The sequence below is a fragment of the Trachymyrmex cornetzi genome, unplaced genomic scaffold (genome assembly GCF_001594075.2).
Source record: "Trachymyrmex cornetzi isolate Tcor2-1 unplaced genomic scaffold, Tcor1.1 scaffold299, whole genome shotgun sequence".
Classification (NCBI taxonomy): Eukaryota; Metazoa; Arthropoda; class Insecta; order Hymenoptera; family Formicidae; genus Trachymyrmex; species Trachymyrmex cornetzi.
In genome coordinates this window covers 1,467,871-1,495,401 of record NW_017297680.1, presented here as the reverse complement: position 1 = coordinate 1,495,401, position 27,531 = coordinate 1,467,871, and the positions used below count along the sequence as shown (strand labels likewise).

The 27,531-nt window shown below is 37.4% G+C and overlaps 1 protein-coding gene across 5 annotated transcripts in view; it reads right to left on the bottom strand.

Annotated features, from left to right (window-relative positions):
• Positions 1-27,531, bottom strand: part of kst (spectrin beta chain, non-erythrocytic 5 kst) — a 68,666-nt gene that overhangs the window by 10,864 nt on the left and 30,271 nt on the right. For 3 of the 5 annotated variants that reach the window (XM_018509397.1, XM_018509396.1, XM_018509394.1), the window contains exons 4-13: positions 8,618-8,843; positions 8,034-8,311; positions 4,980-7,583; positions 4,555-4,871; positions 3,962-4,339; positions 3,126-3,791; positions 2,712-2,997; positions 1,308-1,526; positions 729-1,171; positions 416-469 (exon numbers count right to left, since the gene is read on the bottom strand). In XM_018509397.1, coding sequence (XP_018364899.1) covers positions 416-469; positions 729-1,171; positions 1,308-1,526; positions 2,712-2,997; positions 3,126-3,791; positions 3,962-4,339; positions 4,555-4,871; positions 4,980-7,583; positions 8,034-8,311; positions 8,618-8,843 — 5,471 coding nt within the window. Of the gene's footprint in view, positions 1-415; positions 470-728; positions 1,172-1,307; positions 1,527-2,711; positions 2,998-3,125; positions 3,792-3,961; positions 4,340-4,554; positions 4,872-4,979; positions 7,584-8,033; positions 8,312-8,617; positions 8,844-13,646; positions 13,706-27,531 lie in introns of those variants that run through there. The other 2 variants (XM_018509399.1, XM_018509395.1) reach the window with 2 other exon arrangements.

Here is a 27,531-nt window from a genome sequence, read left to right as displayed (position 1 = left end):
ATACAGGACGTCCCACAATTCGTGACCGAAATTTTAATAACATATTCGTGACTTAAAAATAAGATAAAAATCCTAATACCAAAATGTCGAGGCTATAATAGTTTTTAAATTAATAGCGATTAAAGTTATCTAATCATAGAGCTAATAACGTTGAAGTACTTCATTAATTATGTTTAAATATAGAAAATAATTATATATGCAACGTACATAACATAAAAATATACAGGATATTAAAAATAATAAATATATATAATATATGAATTTTTTAATTTAAAAACTATTATAGCCTTGACATTTTGGTATTAGTATTTTTAAGTCAGAAATATATTATTAAAATTTCGATCACGAATTGTGTGTATGAGGGGGACACTCTGTATATACATGAGTCAGTTCATGTAATCAAGCATGTACTCACTTCATTGCCTCTTGTCGATTTTGTACTTGAAGCACCGGATCGTCTTCGTCAGATCTATATTGAATGCGTATACGAAAAAAAAGTTAATAACCAACACCGACCCAACACCGACCCAACACCGACCCAACACCAAGAACAAATAAGCAAATAATTACAAGAAACATGATATTAATTTATGTCAAATATGTCATCTTGTTAATTTATTGCATAAAATTAAATGAGATACTAATGTTCTACGAGAGTAATAAAAAAGTAATGAAATGAAAATAATGACAAAAAAATTCTTATTGAATTAGATATGTTAAAGATTTACCCTAATTGTTCCTGACGTTTTTCGATGTCCTGGATATAAGGACTTTCATTCGCGATTAGTTTTCTGGCTAATTCTTCGCACTGATTAAACCTCTCGGAGCCAGCCTCTATTCGATGCTTGAAATCATTGAATTTCGCTTGCAATAGCAGTAGATGTTCGTAATCTTGTCCGTAATCCTCCGACGCAGCTGCTTGTTCTTGCTCTTTAATCCATTGTTCCAACTCTCTGCTCTCTAGGAAATATTCATGGCGATACATGCTCTCCATTAAACGTTGCTGTCTTACTGTAGCCAGTCGCTGTAAGGCGCGCATTTGTTGAACAATCGCTTGCTGCTTGTTGGCTATTGCTTTACTGTCGGGATGCTTTGAGTTGATCATTGTAGAAGCAGTGTGTCCCATTTCTGTCACAATGCCATTGTATGTGTCTAATTCCAACTCAACAGCCTGTAAATTATAAGCCAGACGCAAATTTTTGGTAACATGACTATATAATTATGATAACACTATAATTGCACTAGCTAAATAATAAAATGAGTTGTTTAACTAATAGTATTTATTATTCGTTTCGCAAAATATATACCTTATGTTTTGTCAATAATTTCGTGGCGGCATCGCGATCTCTGCCATAATCGGTAGAACTCAGCACATCGTTCTTCTCATTAAGCCAGCTTTCGACTTCACCGACTTCGAAAAAGAATTCTTGTGCTCTTAGGGACAAGTCTAATGCTCTGCTGCGCTCTCCTGCTTTGTCTTGTAAGTCTCTCCACGCATCATCCAGAACATCGCACAGTTCTTGGATCTAGTAAAATCATTAATGCAATTAATTATTTATTATTATCTAATAGCTCAATGAATAATATTTTCAACAAGTTACTCGCGTAAAACAAATACGAATTAATAATTCATTAAGTAGTTAATCGCTGAAATCAATAAGGTTGACACACTGCCTAGAGTTCCGTCGCTGTGGCAAAAGTTCAGTTTTGCGTCTGCATGCAATAACATATACGTATACACCTTCTATCTCGATTCCTGAGACTTATTTCTTAAGCAATAGAATGAAATCAGAAAGCTTGTGCAATTAAAATTGAATTATTAAAATTAATAATAAAATTAAAAAATAAAAATTAGATATTCTTTTAATTTTTACATCTTTAGTATGAAATAAGCTGCAAAACAAGTGAAATAATAATAATAAAAAAACAAATATAAGATTATATTATTAAAATATTTATGTATAAATTTTCGTATTCCTATAAAAAAAAGAATAAACATCCATTGGTCTGTTTTCTATTCCTGCTAGACTGCACTAGAACTTTCTTTCTCGTTTTCGACAAATATCAAATATATACTCGCTTTAAATTCCAAAAGTACATACTAGTTTAGTTACAGAAAACAGACCTTATATACATATATATAAACGATTCTCAATCATGAATATCAAATCTCTTTGACAAAAAAAGTTATGCATAAATGTAGACTTTTTCGTCAAAGAGTGTGTAATATTTGTTAAAGAGTACGTATATCTGAGAATAAATTCCTACTGTATAATTTTTATACGTGAAATTTTACAATACTTTGAATATTTTGCAATACGATTTTTTACAGCATATCAAAATCAGTAAGATTTTCATGTATAAAGAGTCGATCATATACTACAAAGATAATTCGCATAATTTTAGAAACTATGCTACAGAAGTATAATAACTATAGTTAACATCTTATAAAAACAATAATAATTAAAATAATTTGTTAATTACATAATGTCTAATTGGATTGGTAACAATATTGAAACAGAAAAGCAATAAACATTTGTGATAACATTTCTCATGCGTTTGTGTGTCTACCTTACCTCCGTAGACGCGGTACCCTTCGAGATGCTCCTGCTGTGCAAAAATCATAAGTTCTTACTCCAGTCTCATATCAGCCAATCATTGTGCGAATCCACGAAAAAAAAAAATTATTATTTGACAAAGAAAATCTTTACCTTTTTCTTCTCCGGATGAGCTTGATCAATGAGTGTCTGTCCAGAAGCCAGAGTCTTATCTATCATAGGTTGATGACCAGCAATCTCTGCTTCTAGCTTCTTATGTTTCTTGTGCAAAGTCTGGGCCTGATGCAGATTCTGTCCGAGCGTCGTTGAGGACGCTTGAGGCAAATGGTCTTTGATCCACTGCAATTCTGCGTCCAACTCAAAACCAAATTTGTGGAAGCGTAGACTCTCCTCCAATGCTTCTCGACGTCGCTTAGCTGGTTCTTTCAGGCTGCGGAATCTACCAAATACAGTGAACTTCGTGCATCATTTGTGTATCAACGATCATCTCGGTAACGAATCAATTTGATCATTGAATAATTAATTTAAAAAAAGGGATGGGTAATTGAAGAAAAAATTTTCACGTACTTTCTTTGGGTCGCTTGACTGGTCTTCAGAATATTTGCCGCATCAAAATGACCCTCGTGTGCCATTTCCTGACCCATGGCCACTAGATCGTCCACCTTCTGCTCCCATTGACACATGTCACTCTCGAGGGTCTGGTGTTTCTTTAATAATTCCTTGCAACTGCGGAGATCCGTACCTACTTGTTTACTTTGCAAACAGGTCTCTATCTCTTCTAGTTTCAATCTAGCATCTTCCATGGTGCGGTTATATCCGTGTTGTGAGGCCGCTTGTCGCAATCTACGACCTTTTTCCAACGATAATGCTACTAGTCGATCCCATTGATCATTTAGGTCCTTCAAAGTTTTTCCTACATCATCTGATCGATAATTTTCTTCTGATATGAGCGCCTTGCCCGCTTTATTGACTGCTCTTAACTGTCCCTCATTGGCGCGCAATTCTCGCTCGAAAGCTTCGTGCTTTTGTAGTTTACGCTCGAGATTGTTTAAATCGCGATAGCTTTCATCGGCCGCGGTCTTCATTTTGTCACCCAACCAATCGCGCAAGTCATCCACTTCGGCTGAGAATTGTTGATAATGCTCGGATGCTTTTAAGGCTGCTCTTCGGCGTTGAGCGGCGTCCTTCACTGCCATACGACGAGCTAGTACTTGATTTCTTCTTTCGTTAATGCTAGATAAATTAGATTTATGTAACTAATATGATATAAAAGTTTCTCTTAATTTTATTTTTAAAATAAATTTTTGTAATAATGACTTCAGTTTAATTTAATTTTATAAGATATATATAATATTATTTTTTTATTCGTATCGATCAATTTGACAAATTCTTCTAATACTTACTAATCTTTTTCATAATGATTTTGGGCGATTAACTTGTCCGCGGTGTCACTAAATGCCTTTAATCTGTCATCTTGCGCGTGAAGAGTGTTCTCGAATTTTTCATGTTGTTTCAATAGAGCCTCGACGTCATCCAAAGATTCGCCTAAATCCGTGAATTCAAGGAAAGCTTCGTGAGAACTGGTAGTAGCTTCGATCTGATCGGCTTCTCGATTAAATTGTTGTAATTCTAAACATTGCCGTAACCATTCTTCTTTTGCTATCCAATTGGCTGTTACTGTTGGATATAATCCATTTAACTTTTCAAGACGTTCGCGTACATCTGTCAATGTTGGATTACGACGTAATAGTTCTCTACCGAGATCTTCAACTTCGCGGAATCTACAAGAATAGAAAAAAAGGATCGTTTATAAAAAATATTTCACTAACAATATTCTTTACCAATTCAATAAGAATATCTTAATAAAAATTATTTTAATAAACTCATTAATAATAAATTATTTTTACTAATAATTTTTATTAAATACAGTATTTTTACTGAATTTCATGAAATTTTTAAATACAAAATTGATTGTACAATGTCAGCAGTTACGTACTCGTCTTCTTTGGTTCGTATTTCTTCTCCAAGTTCCATGTGCTGTTTCTTAAGTTGCTCGGCAGTAGCAACGTCTCTTACTGGTTCTTCGGCCTTCATTATTTCTTGTGTATCGGTGGCCCAATTAATTAAGTTCTTTGAACTGTTTATGAATATCTGTTGACCGACCGCGTCTTCTAAACGAGATCGTCGTTCCTTGGCCTTTGTTTGGACTTGGTTCCACAAATCTTTGATTTCGTTTTGTCTCACATTGACATTATTACATTCGTGTGGATACGAATTCTTAACGCTATTGCCTAATAAATTCACTTTCCGTACCTGTAAAAATAAGATAAAATTATAAATAAAATTAGAAAATTAAGAAAGTCATTATTTTTTATTTATTATTTGACGCTTTATTTATTTAAAATTCTAAAATTATCTCACTTTTTCTTCAACTGGCGCCAATTCCCGTTCCAAATGCTGATGTCTCCTTTGCAGAGCCTGAACAGTCTTCAAGTCAGGTCCCAACTCGGCCGTATCTAGTTGGGTGATTTTCTCCAGCATCCAATCGTGAGCCTCGTCGCAAGTTCTGTTGAATAACTCAACGCTGGACGCGCCTTCCAAGCTCTTTTCTTTCTGTGTTTTTAGCCAGTTTAGATGATCCCATAGTTGATGAATATGCCTCTGTCTAGCCTTGACTTTATCTAGCTGACTATGGCCTTGGCGAACAAATTCATCTACCGCTGCGTCTATTGCCTCCACCCGTTTTCCAGAAGCCGACAGATCTGTTAAAAATTTCTCATACTTTCTCCTTGCTGACTCGACGTTGTCGCGAGGATCGTCGACTCTTAACATCTTCTCTTTGTCTTTGATCCACTTTTCAAAGTCGTCGCATTCCCGATAAAAGCCATAAAGTCTGATGGCGTCTTCCAGCAACGCATGACGTTTTACAGCGAGATTCTGTAACTCGCTGTAAGTCTCAATGATTTTTTTCTGTCGCTTTTCCACGCTATCACCGTCACTCACCGTCTTTCGCTTAATCGGCTTTACGGTAGACTTAATGGATTTTAATCGCCGGACTGGTACCACCTGCTTTACCATCTTCGTCTTCTTCACGCGCTGTGTCACTTTGATCTTCTCAGGTCTACGTACTTGTACTTGCACGACCTTTGGCTCAATCTCACGCACGTAATTAGCCGGCACAAATCCATCCGTACCGTCAGCTTTTCTAACGCTCCACCAGTCGGGATTTGTCTTGTTCAACAGGAACATGACTTCACCCTTCACCATATGCATGCCCTGACCGTTAAACGGATATAAACTCTTCACTTGTGGTACCAATCTATCCTCATTAATAGTTCGCGGCTCGAGTCGTTCAACTACTTCGTCCACCCACTCGTCTTGCGGCACCAATCTGATCTCCTTGCTCCATTCTTCCTGTTCAAGTTCGGCGACTGGTTCTGGATCTGCAGACAACTCCAGGGTGGAAATGCCGGATTTAATGAGTTTCTCCGCCTGTGTGTTTAAGGACTGTACATCACCTTTGTAAGCGTTTAGCTCACCCTCCAAATCTTTATGCCTTTGCAACAAGGCTTGAGCGCTTGGTTCGTCCACTCCATAATCTTCCGAAGCTACTAGAGTCATTTTCTCGTTCATCCACGAATCTGCCTCATTCGCATCAGCGTAAAATTGAAACGCTTCAGCTGCGTCGTCCAACTGTTTCTTCCGCAATGCCGCTAATTCCTCCAAGACTCTCCAATGTTCCTGCAACGAATCTATTCGATTCTGTATCTCCAATGCCGATGGATGATTGTCGGCTATCAGTTTCCTGCCGGCATCGCAAAGTTGCTCGGATTTAGGCCTGCGTACTTTCGTTTCGTCTTGCAAGGCTTTATGTTTCTGCTGCAACGATATTACGGCTCGCAAATCTTTCGCGGAAATGCCAGCCTTACATATTCGCTGTTTCTCTACCAACCACGACTCTTCGTCCTCATGATCTTGAAGAAAGTGGAAGAAATTTCTGGCGTCCTCTAGACGAGCTTTACGCTCCTTACTGTTTTCTACAAGTTCGTCATAGGCGCGATTTAGTAACTCCAATTTCTGCTGCAACAATGGTGCCTCCTTATTCTGCGGCTGTGCCAAGTGTTGAGCGGCCTGTCTACCGAGTCGTCTCTGGCTCTCGCCTAGAGCCGTCACCTGCAGTTCCTGCAGGCTGTGTTTTTGCAGCAGATCCTCGACTCCGAGTAAGTGCGGACCCACATCAGTGCTCTGGAAATTCAGCTGAAGCTCTTGGATGGAAGCCAATGTTGTATCAATTTCTCTCATTAAGGTCATTAACGAGCTAAGCGCGACCAGATTGGACTTGTGATTGTCCAGCAAAGCCAGCAATTCTTTCCATCTCTGCAACACCTCTTGCTCTCTACTGCGTACTCTTTCTAAACCGTGATAATTTTCCCGCACCAATTCTTCGGACATGTTTGTTAAATCGTGGAAGCGTTCTTCGCGTGCCAAAATGTCGGCACTAATGGCCTCGTGCTTTTTCACTGTGGCATCTACTTGTGCTAGATTGCTGCCATATCGGGGATCCGTCAGAACTTGAATCATTTCTTTCAAGTAACCTTCTCGGAGTACACTCTTTCTTTCAAATTTGTAATTCAATTGCTCGAGCCTCTCTTGTCGTAACAACTCAGTCCTCAGGGCGACTTCACGGCGATGTTCCGCTCTCTCCAACTCTACCCAATTCCTCTCGATGTCGTGGATCAGCTGACCCTCCTGTGGGGTGAACGCTGGCTGATTCAGAGACTTTAATCGGGTGTTTATGTGGAAGTATAATGCTTCTATTTCGGACCGTTCCTTGTACTTCGGTGGTTTCTCCACTGTTCGGTATTGCTTGAAGGCTAAAAGTTCCCGTTGAATACCTTCGAGTGAGTTTGGAAAGCTGCGATTTTCCAAAACCTCGATTTTCATCTTGATCCATTCTAACAGATCAGTTGTTAACTTCTCGTAATGAATTTTCATCTTGTCGGCGTCCATCATCTGACCAACAATCTGTGAGTACAAAAAAAGAAAGTCAACTCTGTAATTGTAATATTTAATTAAATTTAATTGATTCTTAGATTCTTGAATTTATAGCTTTTTAAAGTATAAAATATTTTAATTATAAAAAATAATATATAATATATACATATATATAAATATTCAAATTCATTACATACACTAATCATTAAAAAAGTATATAAATTTAAATTTTAAAGTAATTCTTTATAGATTCTGTCAAATTTTTTAATTAGAAAATTAAAATATCAAATTTTCGGACTTAATCTTAACGTTATTAATTAAAATGTCAGGTTCTTCGATATAATCTTAATGTTATCAGAAAAAAATATAAATTCTCAATATTTTTAGAGCTTCAAGATCTTAGATCTTTAGATTTTCAAAATACGGTTTATTTTACAATTATATATATATGTATAATGAGAGACTTTTAAATAATCGTACATTCGCTATTCTTTTGCCGCTCTTTATTTCGTTCTTCATCCTGGCGAATGTGTGATAATAAGATGCAACATAGGTGATAATGGACTTCTCGTCTGGCCTGGCTGTATCCACGTCCTCTGCGTCCAGTAGCCGTGGTATGCCGAGTTCTGAATTAGCAACGTCAAAGGCATAATTGAGATTATCGATGTTCTTATTTTGCTGTAATTCCGACCAATTGACCAAGTCCGGTCTGTGAGCATGTATGAGAGCGTTGAAACCGAGTCCATTCCTCCAGGAACCTATTTTTGTATAATGTTTAAAATATTAAATTTTTCTCATATATATATATATATATATATCCAATATTTAATCTTATAAATATAAAAAGTATTTAATAATTCTTCTCAATTATCTTATAAATTTTTAATACTTAAAAAAATACAGAGTAAAGTTTATAGCTTGGAAGATTCGCGTGCAGGATTATGCTAAATGTTTTCTCGATTCATAAATATTATAGGATTTCTTTAAATTTTTTTTTTAATACATTCAGATACTTTGAATATTCATGCCGCGTAATTGCATGCAAGACAGAAAACTCGACTCACCAGTAAAGTCCTGGATGTTAACGCCGGGATAGCCATTTGTCTTTCTCTGACACCAGAGTAACAGAGCATCTTTGGCAGACTTCTTCTCGCTACTGTCGTTCTCTTCGTCTACATCGATTTCGATCTCTTGGATTTGGAACCTCAAAATTATAGTCCAGATGAGACCGAGAATCAGTCTGGGATTACCATCCACGATATCTTCTGCACCGATACTCTCAAGGCGAACCTGAAACAGAGAATGTAATCTTTGAGATCAGGAAGAGAATTATTGAAAAAAATTGAAGAGAATAGTGATTTTATGGGACAAAAAATTTTCTGTGCGAAAACATTTTAACGTTAGAAAATACCCCAACGCTTACGATAACTATCTTGATCATGTTAAATGAACATCAGTACATAATTAATATTACCTAAATAATACTAATGCTTTTTTCAAAAATCAAGAAAATTGTTTCATATACACTTATGTCGTAGGTACAAAACGCCAGCAGAATTTTTTAACTGAATTTTTTTCTTTCTTCGCGAAACTTGTCTCTCATGATGTCTCATACTAACATAGTTTCATGTTTCACCACTTAAGACTTCGTCATTTCAATGTGCTACGCTGTGCAGTGAGATCTCGCAAGTTCTTTCGCGAAATTCATCGATCAGCGAGCGAATAATGCGCCCGTATAATTTATTCGACGTTTACGTGGCCGTTCGCATGATTATTTATTCGCATTCCGATCTATTGCACGATCGCGGTGCAGCATTCGACGCAGGTTGCGTAAATGACAGGTTTTAATAACGGATGAGTAAGTCATAAAAATAGAAAATACATGCGACCTAATCGCAATTCTAAGTAATCTAGAATAGTAAGGCGCTACATTGTAACGATATAAAACATTATCGAGAAAACCGGTAGATGCGTTTATCACCTTGTTTATAGCTCTAATTAAATTAATTAAACACATGCAGCTGTTTGTTTCTTTGAACTTTCATTGATACACCTTCTTTATATTTTATACGTTGCAAAATAAAATCAAAAGTTACTGTTTATTAATTTTAGGACAATATCTACAAATGAACGATGGAATCGAAATCTCCAAATGTCAAAATATATAATTATGTGAGAGGTGTAAATCTTAACGGTGATGTGTTTGGTAATTGGTTGTCATTGTACGTGGTCCAAGAGAAACGAATACAAACATCAGTACTTAATACTAGTCTCTCATGAAATTCCTGTTAATTTTATTTAAGCCATGGACGTGCAACGGTTATGAAATTTATTTCGGACCATTAATTTCGAGGCGCGTAAAATCCCGTTGAGAGCGTCGACTCGGCGGAAGTAATTATGTGACCGTGCCGTATAATGAATTACAACTGATGCGATTTAATAATTGCATTTTATTCCGCGTGATCGAGGAGCATGCGGAACGGGCGGAGAAATCTTTTTAGCCTCTTTTCTCCGCTCGGCCTGCTTTCGTGTTTTACGACTTCGCATCTCGTAATTATACAAAATAATAAAGTTGACCGTTATGTTAAGTCTTCAAGACGAATTAGGCAGAACAATTATATCTTTTTAATATACATAGCAGTTATTCTCGGTAAAATTCATCTTAGACATACAAAGCATTTTGCAATTTGATCGAATAGCAATACAGAAATTTTAGATGAAAAACAAGTTGTAAATTATTATACAGAGATATATTTGAATTTAATCTTGACACTGGAAAGAGAAGAGAGACTGAAGACACTGGCTCCACAGATGATAATTAATGACTTGATTATTCCGCTCGTGAATCTCTTAGTCGGTAAAATTATTCTCGCACACATTATAGCCAGTGGCAACCGATTGCTATGTGTCACTGCATTACGGTTCACTCGAGCATAATAGGGTCTTATTGATAATGCAGCATTTGTTACTTCCAATTGGCAGCAACGACAATCACGAGTGCCGCGCCGTTATTGATAATCTCTTGTCGATGGTGAAAGTAGAGCGTTAGATCATTGGACGTCTGATGTGCTATTATTTGTTTGCTGATCGCTAATAATTCTGCGATGATATTCAATGCGTTTTTAATGGTCGCTTTGTAACGCTCGCGGACGTAAACTCTGATGATATAATTGTAAGTACCGGGCCTGTATATGCATGGGAAACATATGTGAAGATCATAGATTATCCTTGTAAATGCTTCCTCCTTGGAGAGTATCGCTTTTTTATAGCAATTGAATATCGTGATGTCATCAGAATCCCCTTGAAGTAGAAGGCAATATTTCTTTTAAACAGGTTGTGTTTTTCAATAAATTGTATTATATTGTAAATATCACTTTGGTAACATCTTCGAAACGAAGTTTAATTAGGTGATATACATAAAGTCAAAATTTAAGAAACTTTAAAAAAAAGATATTTAATGAATTCTTTATCATAATAAAGAAGATTAGCTCTATATATAATATACTACTCTATATATACACTATACATAATAATTATAAATATAATAATGATGTATTATACATAAATGTAAAGCTTTTCCAATTAGGGCACGCATTAAGGTAACTTAATAAAAAATATTTTATGTTACAGGAACCGGTCGGATTTTTTCTGGAATAAGTTTGACCACTGAAAGAGACAAGTCGTTCTTACAGAAATCTAATTTAATACTGGAAATTTCTTATTTTGAATATATTTAGTGCTTTTAATATTCAAAATAAGTAGCAATCACTTCTAATATTAAATTTCTATAATGGTCAACTTATATTGTAACTCGGTTCTCGACTGTAATTTCGCTCGCTTGACGGTATCAGTCTTGAAGTAGGTATGTATCGACGGGATCGACAGTCCTACTTGCGCTTCTCGCTACGCTATTATAGTTAATCGCGGCGCATGCCGTCGATAGACGTTTCCCGCGCACGGCGGCTGCTGCTGCTGGAATGCAGTCCGATCACTTGTGCCGGGGGTTCTATCAAGGCCGCTGGGAAATGGAAATTATGGCGTTTGTCAGCCGCGGCGACTGACAGCATGCGGAATCCAAAACAAAGAGAACGCATAGCGTCACCGTTACACGGCCGTCGCCGGCAACGTCTTCGTGGACGAAGTTAACGAGCCGAGTCTGGTCGAGACCGCTGAGTGCTGCTGGATCTCAACGTCATCTCGGCCGACCAGACCGGACTTCCTCATCTCCCGCAGGCTTCCAGCCACGTGCTCATCTCAGCTTATTTTGCGGCAACCGATTGCCAGATGTCAGAGCAGGGCGGTTACCACTTCGAACTTATTATCATTTAACTCAATTTTCTTGTAGCTCAAGCTGTGAAATGTGTGGTGAACTTAATCCGTCGAGTACATTATATTCACGTATAGGTAAGAAAATAATGCAAAAAGGTCGATCCAATTAGTTTAATTAGATTGTCGATGAAAATCAACCCCATGTATGTTTTATTTGAGCAAGATGTTATTGCAGAATTTAAGAGGATTATCATTTGCATTTCTTACGTCATACTTGTCACTTATGCTGTTTCAAGATCAAGTCTTTCTAATATTTCTATTTTATGTAATTATATTAATGATAGAGAGATATTAATAAACTTATATCTCCTTATCATTAAGTTTTAATATATAGTAAAAAAATTATGTTTAGCTCTCACGTCAAATTTTATTCATTTTTTTTTTCTTATTAATTGATGCTCGATTCCATGTTATCAAGATGAAGAGAGAACACTCTTATAAATGTTGTCTTATTCTTAACGATTACTGTTACTTATGATGAATATACCCTGCGGCTTCTCAAAGATGCATTCGCATGTACTTCCTTCATCGGAAGACAGTCCTCTCGGCGAGACAAATAGTGAACAAGGTACATCAGGTTGAGCAGGCGCGCGCGGAATGTCGCAAGCGATTTATTGTACTTAAAAAGTTGATCCCTTCCGGCGTGATTCACCGCATCGCATGTGATAACGGGACAGGACGCACGATTAATGATCTACTTAGGCTAAACCGCGTGACGAGAACACGGGGGCAAGCGTATTCCCGTCGCTGTCACCGTGCAATTTGCAGCTACCGCGCGCATTATGCACCTTGTCCGTAATAACAGCGAGCGGATAATGCATCTACGAGCGAGTATCCACTCGATAATGATAGTGCGACGGTCCGGCTAACGATGTGCGACATACGCGCCGACGCCGCCGACCGGTGCAACGATCGGTAGTCTGATCAGCTGATCGTGCCTCTCTACCCTTCTCCTCGTCATTAACTTTGGAATTCTAATGCGATGTCAACGATACGCGATACGGCGTGAGCGATACCGGTGTTCAACGGTGCATCGCGAGCTAAAATGCAACTCGAAGCGAAGCGCGACCGAGCGACGATGTAAATCTGCGCAGAATGGCTTGAGATGACGCGATTCACGAATAAAATGCGATGGACTGTAAATTGAATTACACGAGAAGTTCTTATAAAACACAATTTCTTACAAAATGCCTTTTTATAAAATGCATATAAAAACAAGTCTAGATGCAAATGTGGAACGTACGATAATTCCTAGTTCACACAAACTAAAAGTGATATAACATCATCAGTATTATAGTTTCACACTCAATAATTAATGTAGTATACACCATGTCATCATAACAGTTATATTAAATAATATATAACGCGTAATGTAAATACTAAAAGTAATATAACATTAATGTGATAATTGATTTTTTCTGTATAAAAATCACTATGTTATTACAAACAATAAAATAAAATATAATACGTATTCAAATGTTATTTGCAAAGTTATTTGCAAAAATACTATATTTGAATAATGTTCCACATTTTTTGCATTGTGTAAATAGAATATTTATCGCATCGCATATATCTGCATAAATATAAATAATAGTATATAATTATTCAAAAATATCACGTTAAGAACGAACAAACCGTAACAAACAGTTACGTTTTCAACTCAATATAATTTATATTAAATATAGATATAGAGTATTCACGTCATTCGAATGACATGAAAAAAACGGATGAATAAATTAAATCTAAAATAAAATCTACACTCACATATGTAAGCAAAAACCATCGTATGCATTTTAACCGTCCTCTAACATTCACCATACACGACGAAGTAATTCAGCGAACGGCGATTCGCGAAATTAACTGTGAGGTATTTTTAAACGTCTCCACGAGGTCCGAGAAATCTAAGAAGAAACGAATAAGATAAATATAGCACAGTCGTGACAAGTCGCTAAACGACACGTTAAGAAAACTGCCTTTGATGAAATAATTGACTCCCGTTTTACAACGTAGGTTGCAATTTATTTTCGATGCACTCGTCGTTACAAATATAACTTTGCAGCATTCATATGTTAGTTTATACAATTAAAGATTCATTGAAATTATTAACACATTTTATAGATAAACATTTTGCAACATTCTCTCTCGATAGCACAATTAATATCTTTCTAGTTTTTAAATGACTGTAATATATAGCGTAAAAGATCGATATTATTCGATGAATCTCTCCCGCGGCATTTTTATCTTTGCAATGACGTAAACACAATCCGTTAGTCAACGAGGACAGAGACAAGTATTAAAGCGGGGCACTAAGACGGGCGGTACCCCGAACCTTCGAATTTTCGCCACGCCGCGCCTCGGCGTGCACTCACGTTGCAAGTCGAGTTTCAGCGGCGCATGAATAATGAATGAGCGCCGTGGTTGCATAGCAAAACGCCGGAGAACGCGATACTGTTATGCGTCGTCGGCTAAAATGCGGGGTACGGTTAAAACTCGTGCAGGGAGACATGCGGCGTCGATAACGGGCAACGGCGTTAAATAACTCAACTGGCCGATCGTGTTCGGGGGGTCCGTTCTCCGCGACGTAGGCCGGTATTCATAGTCGATTCTTATTTCAAGACCGTCTTAAGACACTAATGCAGCCCTCTGGACGGTATTCATAGTCGGATCTTATATTTAAGACCGTCTTAAGTACAGTCTTAAGATGTCATGAACCAATCAGAAGGCCGCATTAGCGACTTAAGACATTACTTAAGACGGTCTTAAGAAGTCACGAACCAATCAGAGGCCGGTATTCATAGTCAGATCTTATATTTAAGACCGTCTTAAGTACGATCTTAAGAAGTCACGAACCAATCAGAGGCCGGTATTCATAGTCAGATCTTATATTTAAGACCGTCTTAAGTACAGTCTTAAGATGTCATGACCCAATCAGAAGGCCGCATTAGCGACTTAAGATATTACTTGAGACGGTCTTAAGGGGATGCTGGAGTCTTCTTTTTTACCGATAAAGCAAGCGTTTATGTTAAATGCAATATTCTACGAATTAGTTGCACAGAATAAAAATTCCTTCTCCACGATTGAAATATCCGTGCTAATGTACCTGCTCCTGGTGTGTTTTGTGTCCAAAGCTGAGAAAAATAATAAATTACAGATTTCTGTATCCATGTGCTATCAGCTCACCAAACATTTACTTCGTGAAAAAAATTATATGTACGTTATATGCTCGAAATTAGGGCAGGAACATATGTAGAATAAAAAGACGAATACAGTCATATCTTTAGAATTGAGTTTTGACGCCTAAATAAAAAGATAATTGCATTCTACGAAATTGTGTGTCTAGCGCGTGAGAAATCGACGATGTGTGTGTGTACGACAGTTTAGACTGTTTAGCTATGAAACCGAGCAGTATTTTAATTGATCTCTTTCTAAGAGATGACGTTGCAATATGTTAGATAAGGACAGATGAATGCGTTTAGGCGAGACACAACGATATATAATAAGTATAAGAAATGAATGAAAGATGTCACTATTGTCGAATTTGGAATTTAAAAAAAGTCTATACTATCGATCTTGATAAACTTCAACCGTCACTCCAGTATCCCCTTAAAATAAGAATCGACTATGAATATCGGTCGTACAGTTCCTCTAGTAGGAGTTAAGACATAAGACCGGAAGGACACCATTGCCGGGTGGCTGGTAACAGCACAATTCCATCAGGGTTGACAGTTGATAGTCCGATTTCGCGTTCGCGCCTTCTACACCATGAAACAGTTGCTCACCAATTCACAGATTCACTACCACATCGAAAGTATCTGCAAATGGCGGCGTTTAAAGGGACTTGAAATCTGACCAGAGATCGGTATCTCTTATGACTTGACTCCTACTAGAGCAAAGACATAGAGAATGGACTGCACGATCCGTATCTAATAGCGTTTTCGGCCCGGCTAGGTTTGTACCAACCTGGATTGGATTAATGGCCTTTTGTGCTCTCCTATTGGTAGAGCGGGTGACGTCAACCAATAGGAAAGATTAATCCAACCCAGGTTGGTGCAAACCCGATCGGGCCGAAAACGCTGTAAGTAATGTATCAAATGTGGTCGACAATAATAAGAGAGAGGGACCGTAGGAGACGGCCAATCTCCCTCTCATTCTATCTCCCATTACACCATTGAATGGAACGAGATAGAAATAGCCACGGTCCCTCTCTTTCATCCCTATCGACCATTTTGACAAACGGATCGCGCAGTCTATTCTCTATGTCTTTGTACTAGAGGGACTTTACCGCGACGCGACGCGACGCGACGGTGGCAACGGCGGCGACGGCGGTGATCGCTTTTTGCACGTTGCGCATGGGGTCCGACCGCAATTTGCGCGCAGTTTTAAAGCGCCCCAAGCGCCTCTCGCATGGCTCCCCTAATTGAGGTATTGTGTTGAAGCGTGCCCGATCGAGTAGATTAAATTTTTGAGCCTCGACCCCGCCGTCGCCGCGATGAAATACGATCGCCTCAATTGATAATTGCATAATGCCGCGAGCTGGGCGTTTTGCACAAGCGGAAAGCGCCAAGTCGTTACATGGTCCAGCGCTGCGAAGTGCATGGTGGTCCCAACTAAAAAACTAAAGTTATACATAGGAAGGTTAAGATACAGTTAAAAAAAGCACAGGAAGTAACAATTTCAATCTATCAGAATTCTGATATTTAGATAGGAGAAAGCTTAGAAAGAATTTATGTTATATATTTTACAACTAAATTTACATTTCAAGTTTTTAATTGTTTTTCCGCTCTATATACTTCGTCAAATTTCGGATTAATGTGAAATTAAAATGCATTGCGGATTTTATCTTTATAAGTTTCTCGTTCTGGATCCTTGGGGTGAGTTACTGTTATCAGACTTGTCTTTTTTTATAAAATGACTACTCATGATCTCATTGTCAATTTTTAATTACTTTACTAGTGGGAAATAGCGAAGATCAATCTCGCTCGTTGTGACTTTCACTGAAATTATCAACCATGTGCAATGACAACTCGTGATGAGAATTCTGGAAGAGTTCTCTCGCCAAGGATTCATCTCAAATCTATGTAATTTATGGATTTTTGCTGAAGATGACTCGTACGTGAGTCGAAATGTCCAAATAAATCGAAGATTTGCACATAAAAATTTGCGCAACGCTTCATGGAAAAAAAAAACACAGCTGAAAACTTCACCGATTCAGCAAATCTACAGTCGTAATATACAGACAGTCAATTTTCTATGTTAAAGTAGCAAAGTTGACAGCTGAATAACATTAGCGATTTGTTAAACCATCAAATCTTCTTAGTTACAGATATTGAATTCACGTAGTAAGTTATCGGTTTGCTGTATCACCCAATTAATTTTTTTTTCGTGTTACAGCACTTCACTCTCATTAGCCCGTCTCTTCACCTATTTATTATTTTGAAATTAAAATATCGAATAACAATGTCCACGAAAATTACAGTCTTATCGTATGAACCTTATCGTATGAATCTTCAAGTCAAACGTGACTTTCTGTTCGAAGCGAAGCGGAACGGAAAAACCTTTCCGCGTGTCTCTCGATTCACAGTTACTCACGGAAGAAATAGCTATGGATTTGTCGGCGTCGTCCGTGTCGAGGAATGCATCCGCGCAACGCAACTCCATACGAGTTAATAGAAACATTTGCGGGAATTAATTTCGCGAGGGGTTGCGGTAACGCGGTCAGTTGCGAGGTCCGTAACATCGGCGGAATGGGGATAGCAATTCTAATGCATTTACCGTGGAATGTGACTCCTACGTACGGACATTCACTGGATCGGTGCGCTGCAAGGTACCCGCTCGACCGTGCTTGCTTCTCGAAGACAGTAACTGCACCGTGGAAATGCAACGCAACGCTCGTAAGATGACGTGCTTAACTTGACTCGATTTTCATTCGACACGGCAGCAAATTCGCAATCCTTCGCCAATAGATTTCTGTCTCATTCTCTTTCCGTGTAATTTATATTTTTTCTAAAGCCATTCCAAAAAAAAGCTTTATTCCTTTGAATGGATGGCTTCAATTAAGCCATCTTTTATCTCCTTTTACGAGAAAAGTGGTGATTTTCGCCAATTTTCTAAGTAGTAAGTGGAAGTCAAGGAAGGTTTGCTAATCTCTGAAGGTTTCGCTTACATAAAAAGTGAAAAGATTTAAAGCCTAACTAATTGTACCTTTCCGAGCCTTCTCTTTTAAGATGAGATTACTGATGAAATATCGTCAGTTACCCAAACAACACGAGTGACTGTTTGTCGGCTTATAGTCGACTTTTTTCCAGTCGGCATATAGTCGACTGTTAAAAGTTGACTTAAAGTCGACTGTTCCCAGTTGACGTAGAGCAAGTCGACATTCTAAGTCGTAAGTCGACATTAGAATGTCGAGTATCAGTCGACTTTTTTTGAGACATTTATCAAATATTAGTTCATTACATTCGGTCAACTTATAGTCGACTTTTAGTCCGACTTCGTGTTGTTTGGGTAGTTAATCATTATATTGAAACACCTTTTTCTTAAGGATAACTTTAAAAAAAGATAACAAATTTTGGATTAGAAGATTACTTCTATTCTCAAGAGTACTGTCGGGAAAGTGCTGGTCGTCGGGGGCCGTGTAGCGGTTTCCCTATGGCAGCTGACCGCGCGTTCTTGGCAGGACTACGGAATGTCGATCGTAGGCATGCAGGAATGACATCTGGAAAAGGTAACTCCGCTCCCTCCCCCTTCCTAACTTACGGCGACATTCAGCCACGAGATTCTCGGTGTATTCCGTCATCGTTTCGAGAAAACGCGCGCGAATTAATCCTGCGAAACTCTCGGCTGCTCCGTCTAAGTGGGTTAATGAAGCTCTCGGAACGAGATTTCCGACGATCGCCGCGACTTCGATATATGTGCCGCGTGTTAGATTTATGCTACAATAAAATCCGAGGTAATAAAAAAAGCCGATTACGTCGCTATCTTTCGTTCTATTACCACAGCGCGCCTTGCTGGAGGAATCTCGTGATCGCCGTAATTACCTCGAGTTGTGGAGAGAAAAGTGACATGATCCTAAATCTACTGATTAGTATCTATCACTTAAACAATATTAAGAATCTTTATTTTAGACCGCATATGTGAGAACACAATCAATACTAGAAATTAAAATGCCTATAACGGTCGAAGCTAGATCTTCATTGCTTAAATTATTCAATCTTGAATTACTATATATACCATATATGTACTTGCATATATATACCATATTGTAGTTTAACAGGTCAAACTGCGCGTCGAATTTTTTTTCCGGATTATAAACGCAATTAGACTACTCTAGTAGGTAATCGCGAATTAAATTGACAAGCAATTTTAATAATTTGATGCTACAATCAGGTATCATATTATAAAGACGTTAATATGTCGAAAAATCTATCACTTAAATAAGTGAAAAAATTGAATTGTTCCTTCAGAATCAATTCAGTTAAAGAATTTACTTATGTCAATTATTATTACATCTGTTATCATCGCTTTCCGTTTTCTCCAAAATTGAGATGTATTTATTTGTAACGAATTTGTTTCTGTTTGCAATCTGGGTCTTTTTTGTCAAGCTCAAGTTTATTCACTGTTATAGGTTTTCAAAAACTATGGAAATATTCAGGGTTACTTTTCATTAATTTATTACATTACTTTATCAGATAATTTTTCAAATATTATTTAATAAAAATTAAAATTTGAATAAAAATAAAAGTGAAGTTTGAGAATGAATTTTCTTGCATCAAAAAAGTTCTAGATTGCAGATGATGGATTACTCCGATTGTATGTTACGACAGAAAAGTTATACAAAAATTTTAATAAAAATCAAGAAGTAATAAAAAGTCAAGTATGTAATCAAGAATGTTCTTAAACAGAGCTTCAAGTAGTCATATTTAATAATAATAAGAGCTTTGCATCTTTGAAGATAAGATATATACATGTAATAAAAAAAATACTCTTGTAACTTCTGTCAAGAATAGTCAGCAGCACGTTTCTTCTCCCAAATTGAATAACTGCGAAAGAACTACATCCGCCGGCTGGCTCCGAGACATCCTTGACGACGGATGTCTCGCGTTAGCATACTCCGCCGGTGAGTTTGGATGTCATTCAAGTCTCAGAGCGTGCACGTGTACGCCGTCGGCTTTTGCGCTTTCCGTGAATGGTTATGGAGTACAAGGTTGAGCAACGTGTCCGCCTGAGACGGGCGAAGGATGATGATGCAGCCGCGGGGATGCTGCGGGCAGAGGGGTGGTCAAGGTGGAGCCCGTTAGAAGAGACGTCCCTCGGCTTTTACGGCCGTATCACATTCTTACGGGGCCCGTTGCTCGTCTCGTAAAGATTCACGAGAAACGGATGCAGTTTCTAGAAAAGGGAGAGGAAGAGAAAGAGAGAGAGAGAAAGAACTTATAATGGTGTTGGAATCGTAAAATCGGGGAAACTGCGAGCGGACGCAATCGATGCCGTCGAACGAGGACACGTAGAAAGTCTTTCTCTGCGACGACGCGCTTAAAAGAGAAACGTGGGAAGCCCGCGTGCAGCGTACATGAGAAAAAGGAAGCGAAACATATGCAAATTTACGATATCGATCGTCGAACATCTCTCAAAGAGGGATCGATATCGCCGGCGGCTAAACGCATCTCGGGATCCTGAAAATTTCGATTAAACATCACTCCAGCGATTCATCTACCTCTCTTTCAACCCGTGTCTTCGATCTTTTCGTAATCACTCTAATCGTCGTGCTTCTCTCCCATTTCCTATTCCCAATAAGTACAGATAATTCATAGAATATGCTAGAGTGAAATATAAGATCAAACAAAGAGGCGACGTAATCGGCAGAGATAATGAATTTATCTGTCTTATATTTTGCTCTCCGGCACATTCAGTTAATTATTATCTACATTGTTTCCAAAATAACAATCAGCTAATTTAATCGCTCGGGGTGGTTTAATGTTTCCGAGGTCAGTTAGCTATTATCAAATATGAAGTCAACATACGTTCTTTAATACTGTCCTATAATATTCTCTATTAATATTTTATAATCGACGATGACGATTTCACAAGTGCAAAGTCCAAAAAAGGAATGCGTTAATTTATATTTTTACTTGCAGCGATATTTAACATTTTGTTATTTAAAGACAGAACACATTGCCGAGAAAAGCGGATTCCATTTATTTATTTTGAAGATTTACGATGCAAGACAGGGGCGATGCATCGCCGAATATTTATTATCATAATGCGGCGGCGTTATTTGAACGCGTTATTTCGGGGAGTATGATATTCATAAGTTTCTGCTTAAATTTGTTTCATCAAAGCTTCATAAACAGCGGCAAAAACGATTTTGTACGATTCATTGCTTCCGTTTTCGCGGTGATTCTTGTGAATCATTGCTATCGGAAGTCGATAATCATATAACGTTGATTATGGCTATACTCAGAGAGAATAATAACATTATAATATCTACACGGAAAGATCGATTTTGCTGAAGTATGTAAAACTTTAGCTAAGATACAATGTGAAAATAAATTCGTTGGATTATTAAAATAATTATATAGGACGCTCAATCTGGTAATATAAAAATTTTTTACAGCATTGCTTTTAGCATTGCTTTTAGCATTTTGCATGCTTGAATTTCCTACATAATTATTTTAATGGTCTAATAAAATTATTTTCAAATCTATATCTAGCTAAATTTTGAGATATTTCAGCAAAATCAGTTTTTCCGTGTACCTACATTATAAAAAAGAATTTCTGGATCTGATTCTTTTAATTTTGCGTACATCCAGCGTTTCTCATTCGCAGATCGTGATCGAACGCATGTGGTCGCGTAACGATGGAAATCAAATGTCTGTCGTGCATACTCCATGCTGACCATCACGAAAGATTAACGTAATCACCGGTTTCGGATGATACTTTGAAACGGCGCTCTTAATTTGCGTGATTCGATTCTGTGGGAACAACGTAGAGGACGAGACTGGGTTCGCGCCAAACGCGCAATTTGCTGGATAAAAGGGCAGAAGGCTAGCTATCGAAATCTTCTTCGGGCACATGGCGCGCTGATCGACGATAACACATATTTGCAATAATTGACTGTCGATTGCCCACTGCTATGCGATTGGTTCGCGTTTCAATTTGTTCTTCTGTTCCACACAAGGGCCACCAGGCTGAAGGATTGTTGCGAAAAACTATATAAGCTATAACGCATGCCATGAGATAATCAATCTTACTTTTTCGAATTTCGATTTGATAAAAAGAAAAACTTTTAGAAATAACTATAGCTGAGAAATGTTATATATTAATCTAATAAATTTTTCTTAAACTTTGACAAATTAATATATTTTGCACATTTAAAGTAATTAAATTTGAATTAATTTTCTTAAATTTTTAACGCAATTGGTTTGAATTATTGTCGCAGTGAATTTTTTTAATTATAGTAAATATAATTATTTGAAATTAATTGAAATTATCCAATATTTCTAGATTTTCATTTTATGGACCGTATTTTTGTATCAGAAACTGAAATCATGTCGCGATTTGCTCTATTTTAATGTTTGCGTTTCTCTTATCGACTGTCACGTTTCACGCATAGATAACTTTATTTACAGATTGTTAAATACGTATACGCATTTTTTATTCGATGAGACGATAAGATAAATAACAATTTTCTCTTGTTATCGTTGCGGTAGAAATAGCGTAGAATTATTATCGGCAACATCCATTTTTTAATTCATATTTTTCAACGCAATCATCTCAGTTTTGCAAGTCATTCTGATTTCTTATCAGAATAATTTTCTAAGAACTCGTTTGCTTATACGCGCCATACTTTCACCTGTTTTTTGCAATGTTCACTATCAGTAACTTGTTTTATCTAATTTTTTCAAACTGATACTGCTACATCATACTACATATATCTCTCGTAGCAGTTTATACTTTAACAAAATGAAAAAAATTAAAATTATTATCAAGCTATATCTCTCATAGGGATTAAAAATTTTTATTTTAATAAGCTGAAAAGTTATTAGAGTTATTTATATGCAAATATTTCTCTTCGAGCTAAAAATTTTTGTAATTACCATCTAGATCACAAAACGTTAAATGATCGTCCTATTATCATTAATAACAAATTACATCAGGTACACTTCACGAGAATGACCGATTGATACATGTAGTGATCAATCAAACCTTCTTCTTAGGAGGAATTACTTCTTAGTGATCGACTACGTGTCATTATTAATGTGTATGTTCTTCATAATATCCATCACGATCAAGACTTTAGAGAAGATTCTTTGGAGAAGGTCGATCAGTTCTTTTTCAAGCGCGATTATCTAACACGCAAGGATCGATCGATTTCTCGAATACTGAAAACACTTTGCGTTTAACAACTTCCTCGGCGAATTTTTATGGGATCACGCCTCGGGTTACAACGGACATCCTACATCAATGTGTCGATCAATCGTGTAATTCCGTATAATTTTTATATTAAAATTATTTTTTACATATAATTCTTATTTTGATAAAAACCATGATACATTTAAATATGCTTCGTGCAACAAATATACAAGAATTTGAGATTTATTGAAAAATCTTTAGCGATTAATCTTGCTAACCGATCTCTTAACGATAAAATATGAAGTAAGATAAAAATTAATATTCCATAAGAAAGATTTTTAATTCATAATAATAAACAATACGAAATAGAAGATAAATTAAGAACCATCTTTTTCAACTTGTGAAATAACAATTCCATTTTATATTACGAAATATTATAACGACAGATTTATGTAATAATTAAACATTAGTTATAATCGCTGTACCGATAATCAGATAAGCCACAAGAAAATAATTTCTTCTTGCCGGTTTGTTGTGTTTGTCTTTGACAACTATCTTTCAACTGCGATGGAGACATCCCGTCAAGGTGAAGACGTAACGGACGTAGTTCAGACGAGGTCGGGCTCTAAACAGTTCTAAATGCTATTGTCTAACACGCGAAGATCAGTATAGGTCGACGTGTCTGCGGGTATAAGAATACAACAGAATGGAGAGAATAGCATTGGGAGAATGATGCCTGAGGGGCAGCAAGAAATTGCGGTCTATGGCAACGTGTTTGAAACTTAAATCAGACAACCGAGAACCACCGCAAATTAGAAATCCTAGATCGAGGATATAATCTTCACGGATATTTCGATGCACATTAATAAAAATATAGCAAAACATACTAATTACTATCAATTCATACAATAGATTCAATCATTTCGATAACGAACAAACTGTGGAAGAAACTGTTATCCAAAATCACGATTCACTCTCTATATGGCCGTATTGCTTCGCTCTTTTTTTTTACAAACTTCGTACTCTTTATCTAAATAAGTATCTCTACGTACTCCATCTTGTTACGTTCTTCTGTCTATGATGGAACCGTTTGGTTTCATTTCACATCTGCAAGGCTTCGCGACGGTCTAGCAAGTTTTGCCTGCCGGTCGCTGACCTCCACCTCTCGTCTTTCTTCCTCCCTCGTCCTCCATCGACTACCCCGCGCTCTTGTCTTTCCCGTTCTTCCTCCTCGGCTTTTATCGGACTCAGTCTTCCTCGTCGTGCTTACTTGTATCTTCTTGTCCTGCCTTTTGACTTATGGGTCGCCAAAAATTAGCCGAAAAGGAGCAGGAAAAATCGGAAGGAGTTCGACCTACCTTCTCTTTCTTCTCTTCTTTTTTCTGCATTTTCTACTTCATCTCTGTTCTTTCCACTTCTTCGCACAGATTTCCTGAATGTGCGTGCAACGCGCACCGACAGCTTCGCGAGAGAGATCGCTTCTTCTCAGAACGTTCAACGGATACCTCCCTAATTACTTCGGGGTTGGATTCTTGTGGGTGCCTGAGAAGAGCCTCTGGGCGAGACACGGGAATCGTGACGCCGCATTTCTGGCAAGTCTCAAGAATTATAAACCTCTGCATTCTCTTCATTGTTTTCTGGGTACTCATTCTTTCGGCAAGACAATTCTGTACTTTGCGATATGATAAATAATGCTAAATATCACAAAGTGTTTATCAGACATCAATCGAGTATTCTCTCAATAATTTGGCAGTCCTTGATCTAATATACGTTTTATATTATAATAGTAATCTGAATGTATGAATTGCATAGCTGTTTTATTTGAAATTTACTCGTTTCTTCACTCTTATATAAAAATATTGATTTTAAAAGAATCATATTGATTTTATGTCGGTATAATACAAATTCTTAGGAATTTCTTCCACCCGAAAGAAAACGTATGCAAGTATTACGGGCACGATGCGGCTAATTCTGCCATAATGAGAGCTCATTATTTAAATCGTTGTCTTACGTTCCTACCAACTAGCATCATTATTACAACACCGTGCGATAGGCAGGAAGAAGCTCGTGCTAGATCGTGACTTTTCAGCATGCTTTTGATGCGCGAAAACATGATCGTTTTATATTATCGATTTTGTCGTGTCGCGAAAATTTCCTTGACTTTCTATGTAAACGTGTCATAAGAGAAAAGTGAGAGAAAGTGTTTAAATAAAGAACTATTGATACTTTTATAATTTGAAGTTAATATACTGAATGCTCTAAATAAATTATTTTGATACGGTTTCCTCTTATAATTCTTTTCTGAGTGAATCTGAATCGTTCAAAGAATTTTTCGCTCGATTGCTGCGTTTAACTTAATATCGGAAGCAAATCGTCGGTAGCGTCACAAAGGCATCCTTAGGCGAAAGTCTAAGGAAGAATTTGCTGAAGCATTCGGTATGTTTGCTCGTAACGGACGGTATCATCCTCCAGAAATAACTCATGTCCTTTTTCGAAGAGTCCGCAGTGGGAGGTGAGATCGTCACCGTGAAGACAACTGTACGATAAAGACCGTGATCGATTCATGCGGCACTCGAATGCACGAGCCAAATTTGACATACCCGGGCGTGGTCGTCGGTGTGGCCTTTATTTAATCCTTTCGCGTCTAATGGCTTTTGTAAACGCCTTTCCTTTCGCGAAGCCTTTACAGAGGCCGAACTGAGAAGAATAACGGTTGCCTCGACGCCAAGTTTCTTGAGTTATTGCCGGCAATTAAAATGTTTCGGTGAATCAAGCTTTAGAGATACGAACGAGCAATAGAGGCCTTGTATTCCAATTAATTTTAAAATGGGTTTTACTTTAACTTGACAAATATTTCATTTAAGGTTTAATCATTATAATTGGAACGTTTTCTTAATGAAGAATAATTTCAAAGGACAGGATGTTATAATTAATCTTATATTTACTTTTATTGTCTATATTGAATTTATAATTTTGATATAGTCGTCTTTATTTCCTAAAAGAAGAAGCACGAAAGATACGAAAGTTTTGTACGGAAAAAAACTTGTTGCTACATTATTAGTGATTCTTGTTTTCGCTATAATTAGATATAAGTATAAAAGTTTTAATAGGCTGTAAAAATGCTAGTTTCTGCCGGTTATACCGGAATAGAGAAGTGCTCGTGCTAGAAGACTTACTCGTTTAAGACCGTTAAGGTAGAAGTAAGCGAATACCCAAACGTGGCTTTTCCTCCGTTCTCCTCCAAATGGGGGAAACGAGAAACCGGTGAAAATCGTCTTTTGCATCGCGCGCGCAACGATGTACCGTTCGTTTTGCCGATCGGAGTTGCAAAAAGTTGCACCGCGGAAACACGCATCACTCGTCCTACCATGATGGTCTTCGTCAAGACACGGCGGTAAACGACGTCATGCATTATTTAGCAAACGCCATGGATCACTGCTCGCAAATGCAGTCGCATTCCACCCACCGAAATTATGCGAATAGTTTCCATAAATAATCTAACTAGGAGCCTTTTTGTAACTCGTAACGTTATGATGGAAGAACTTTGGCGTGCCTAAATTAAGCCTTTATTGTCGTGGCATAATAATTTTTCTGGTAAAAGTCTAAGTATCATTCTTAAAAATATTAATTCACTGATAGTTTTATTTTATATTGTGGCCACATAGAATAACTTGATAAATTAATAAATTACATCGATTCAATACAAATAACTACCGTTACGAAAAAGAAAGAAATACGCTTTTTAAATTAATCGCTTTCGTGAATCATCTCGAAGGTTCACGAAAAATGAAATTTTCTCTTTGAACAAATAATAATGTCGCATGCTCGATACCTTATATGCGAAGGACAATGAGTTTTTCATCGCACGCGATCAGCGCATGGCCATTGTACGAACACAACGATTTAACGCACGACTTCATAACGATGCCTAACGATTACGTCCATATTACTGCGGTACCGATAAAACACGTACTTGCACTGTAAAAAGTATATGGTCGAGCATCACGAGCATTTCGCCGCTGAGATATGTTTCCATAAACGGTAACGCGTTAAGGCTGTATCACGCGTTGGAGCGACCAGAATCTCACAATTTATATGTACACTGATAAAAAAGATTGGCTGCTGCAGCAAATTAGATGGTAAAGTATGGCATAGCACTTTTAATTGGTTGCAGCAGCCAATTTTTGGTTGTGATATCGAAATCCTATACTGACATTGCGGATAGGCAACCAAAAATTAGCTGCTACAGCCAATTAAAAATGCTATGCCATATTTTATCTAATTTGCTGCAGCAGCC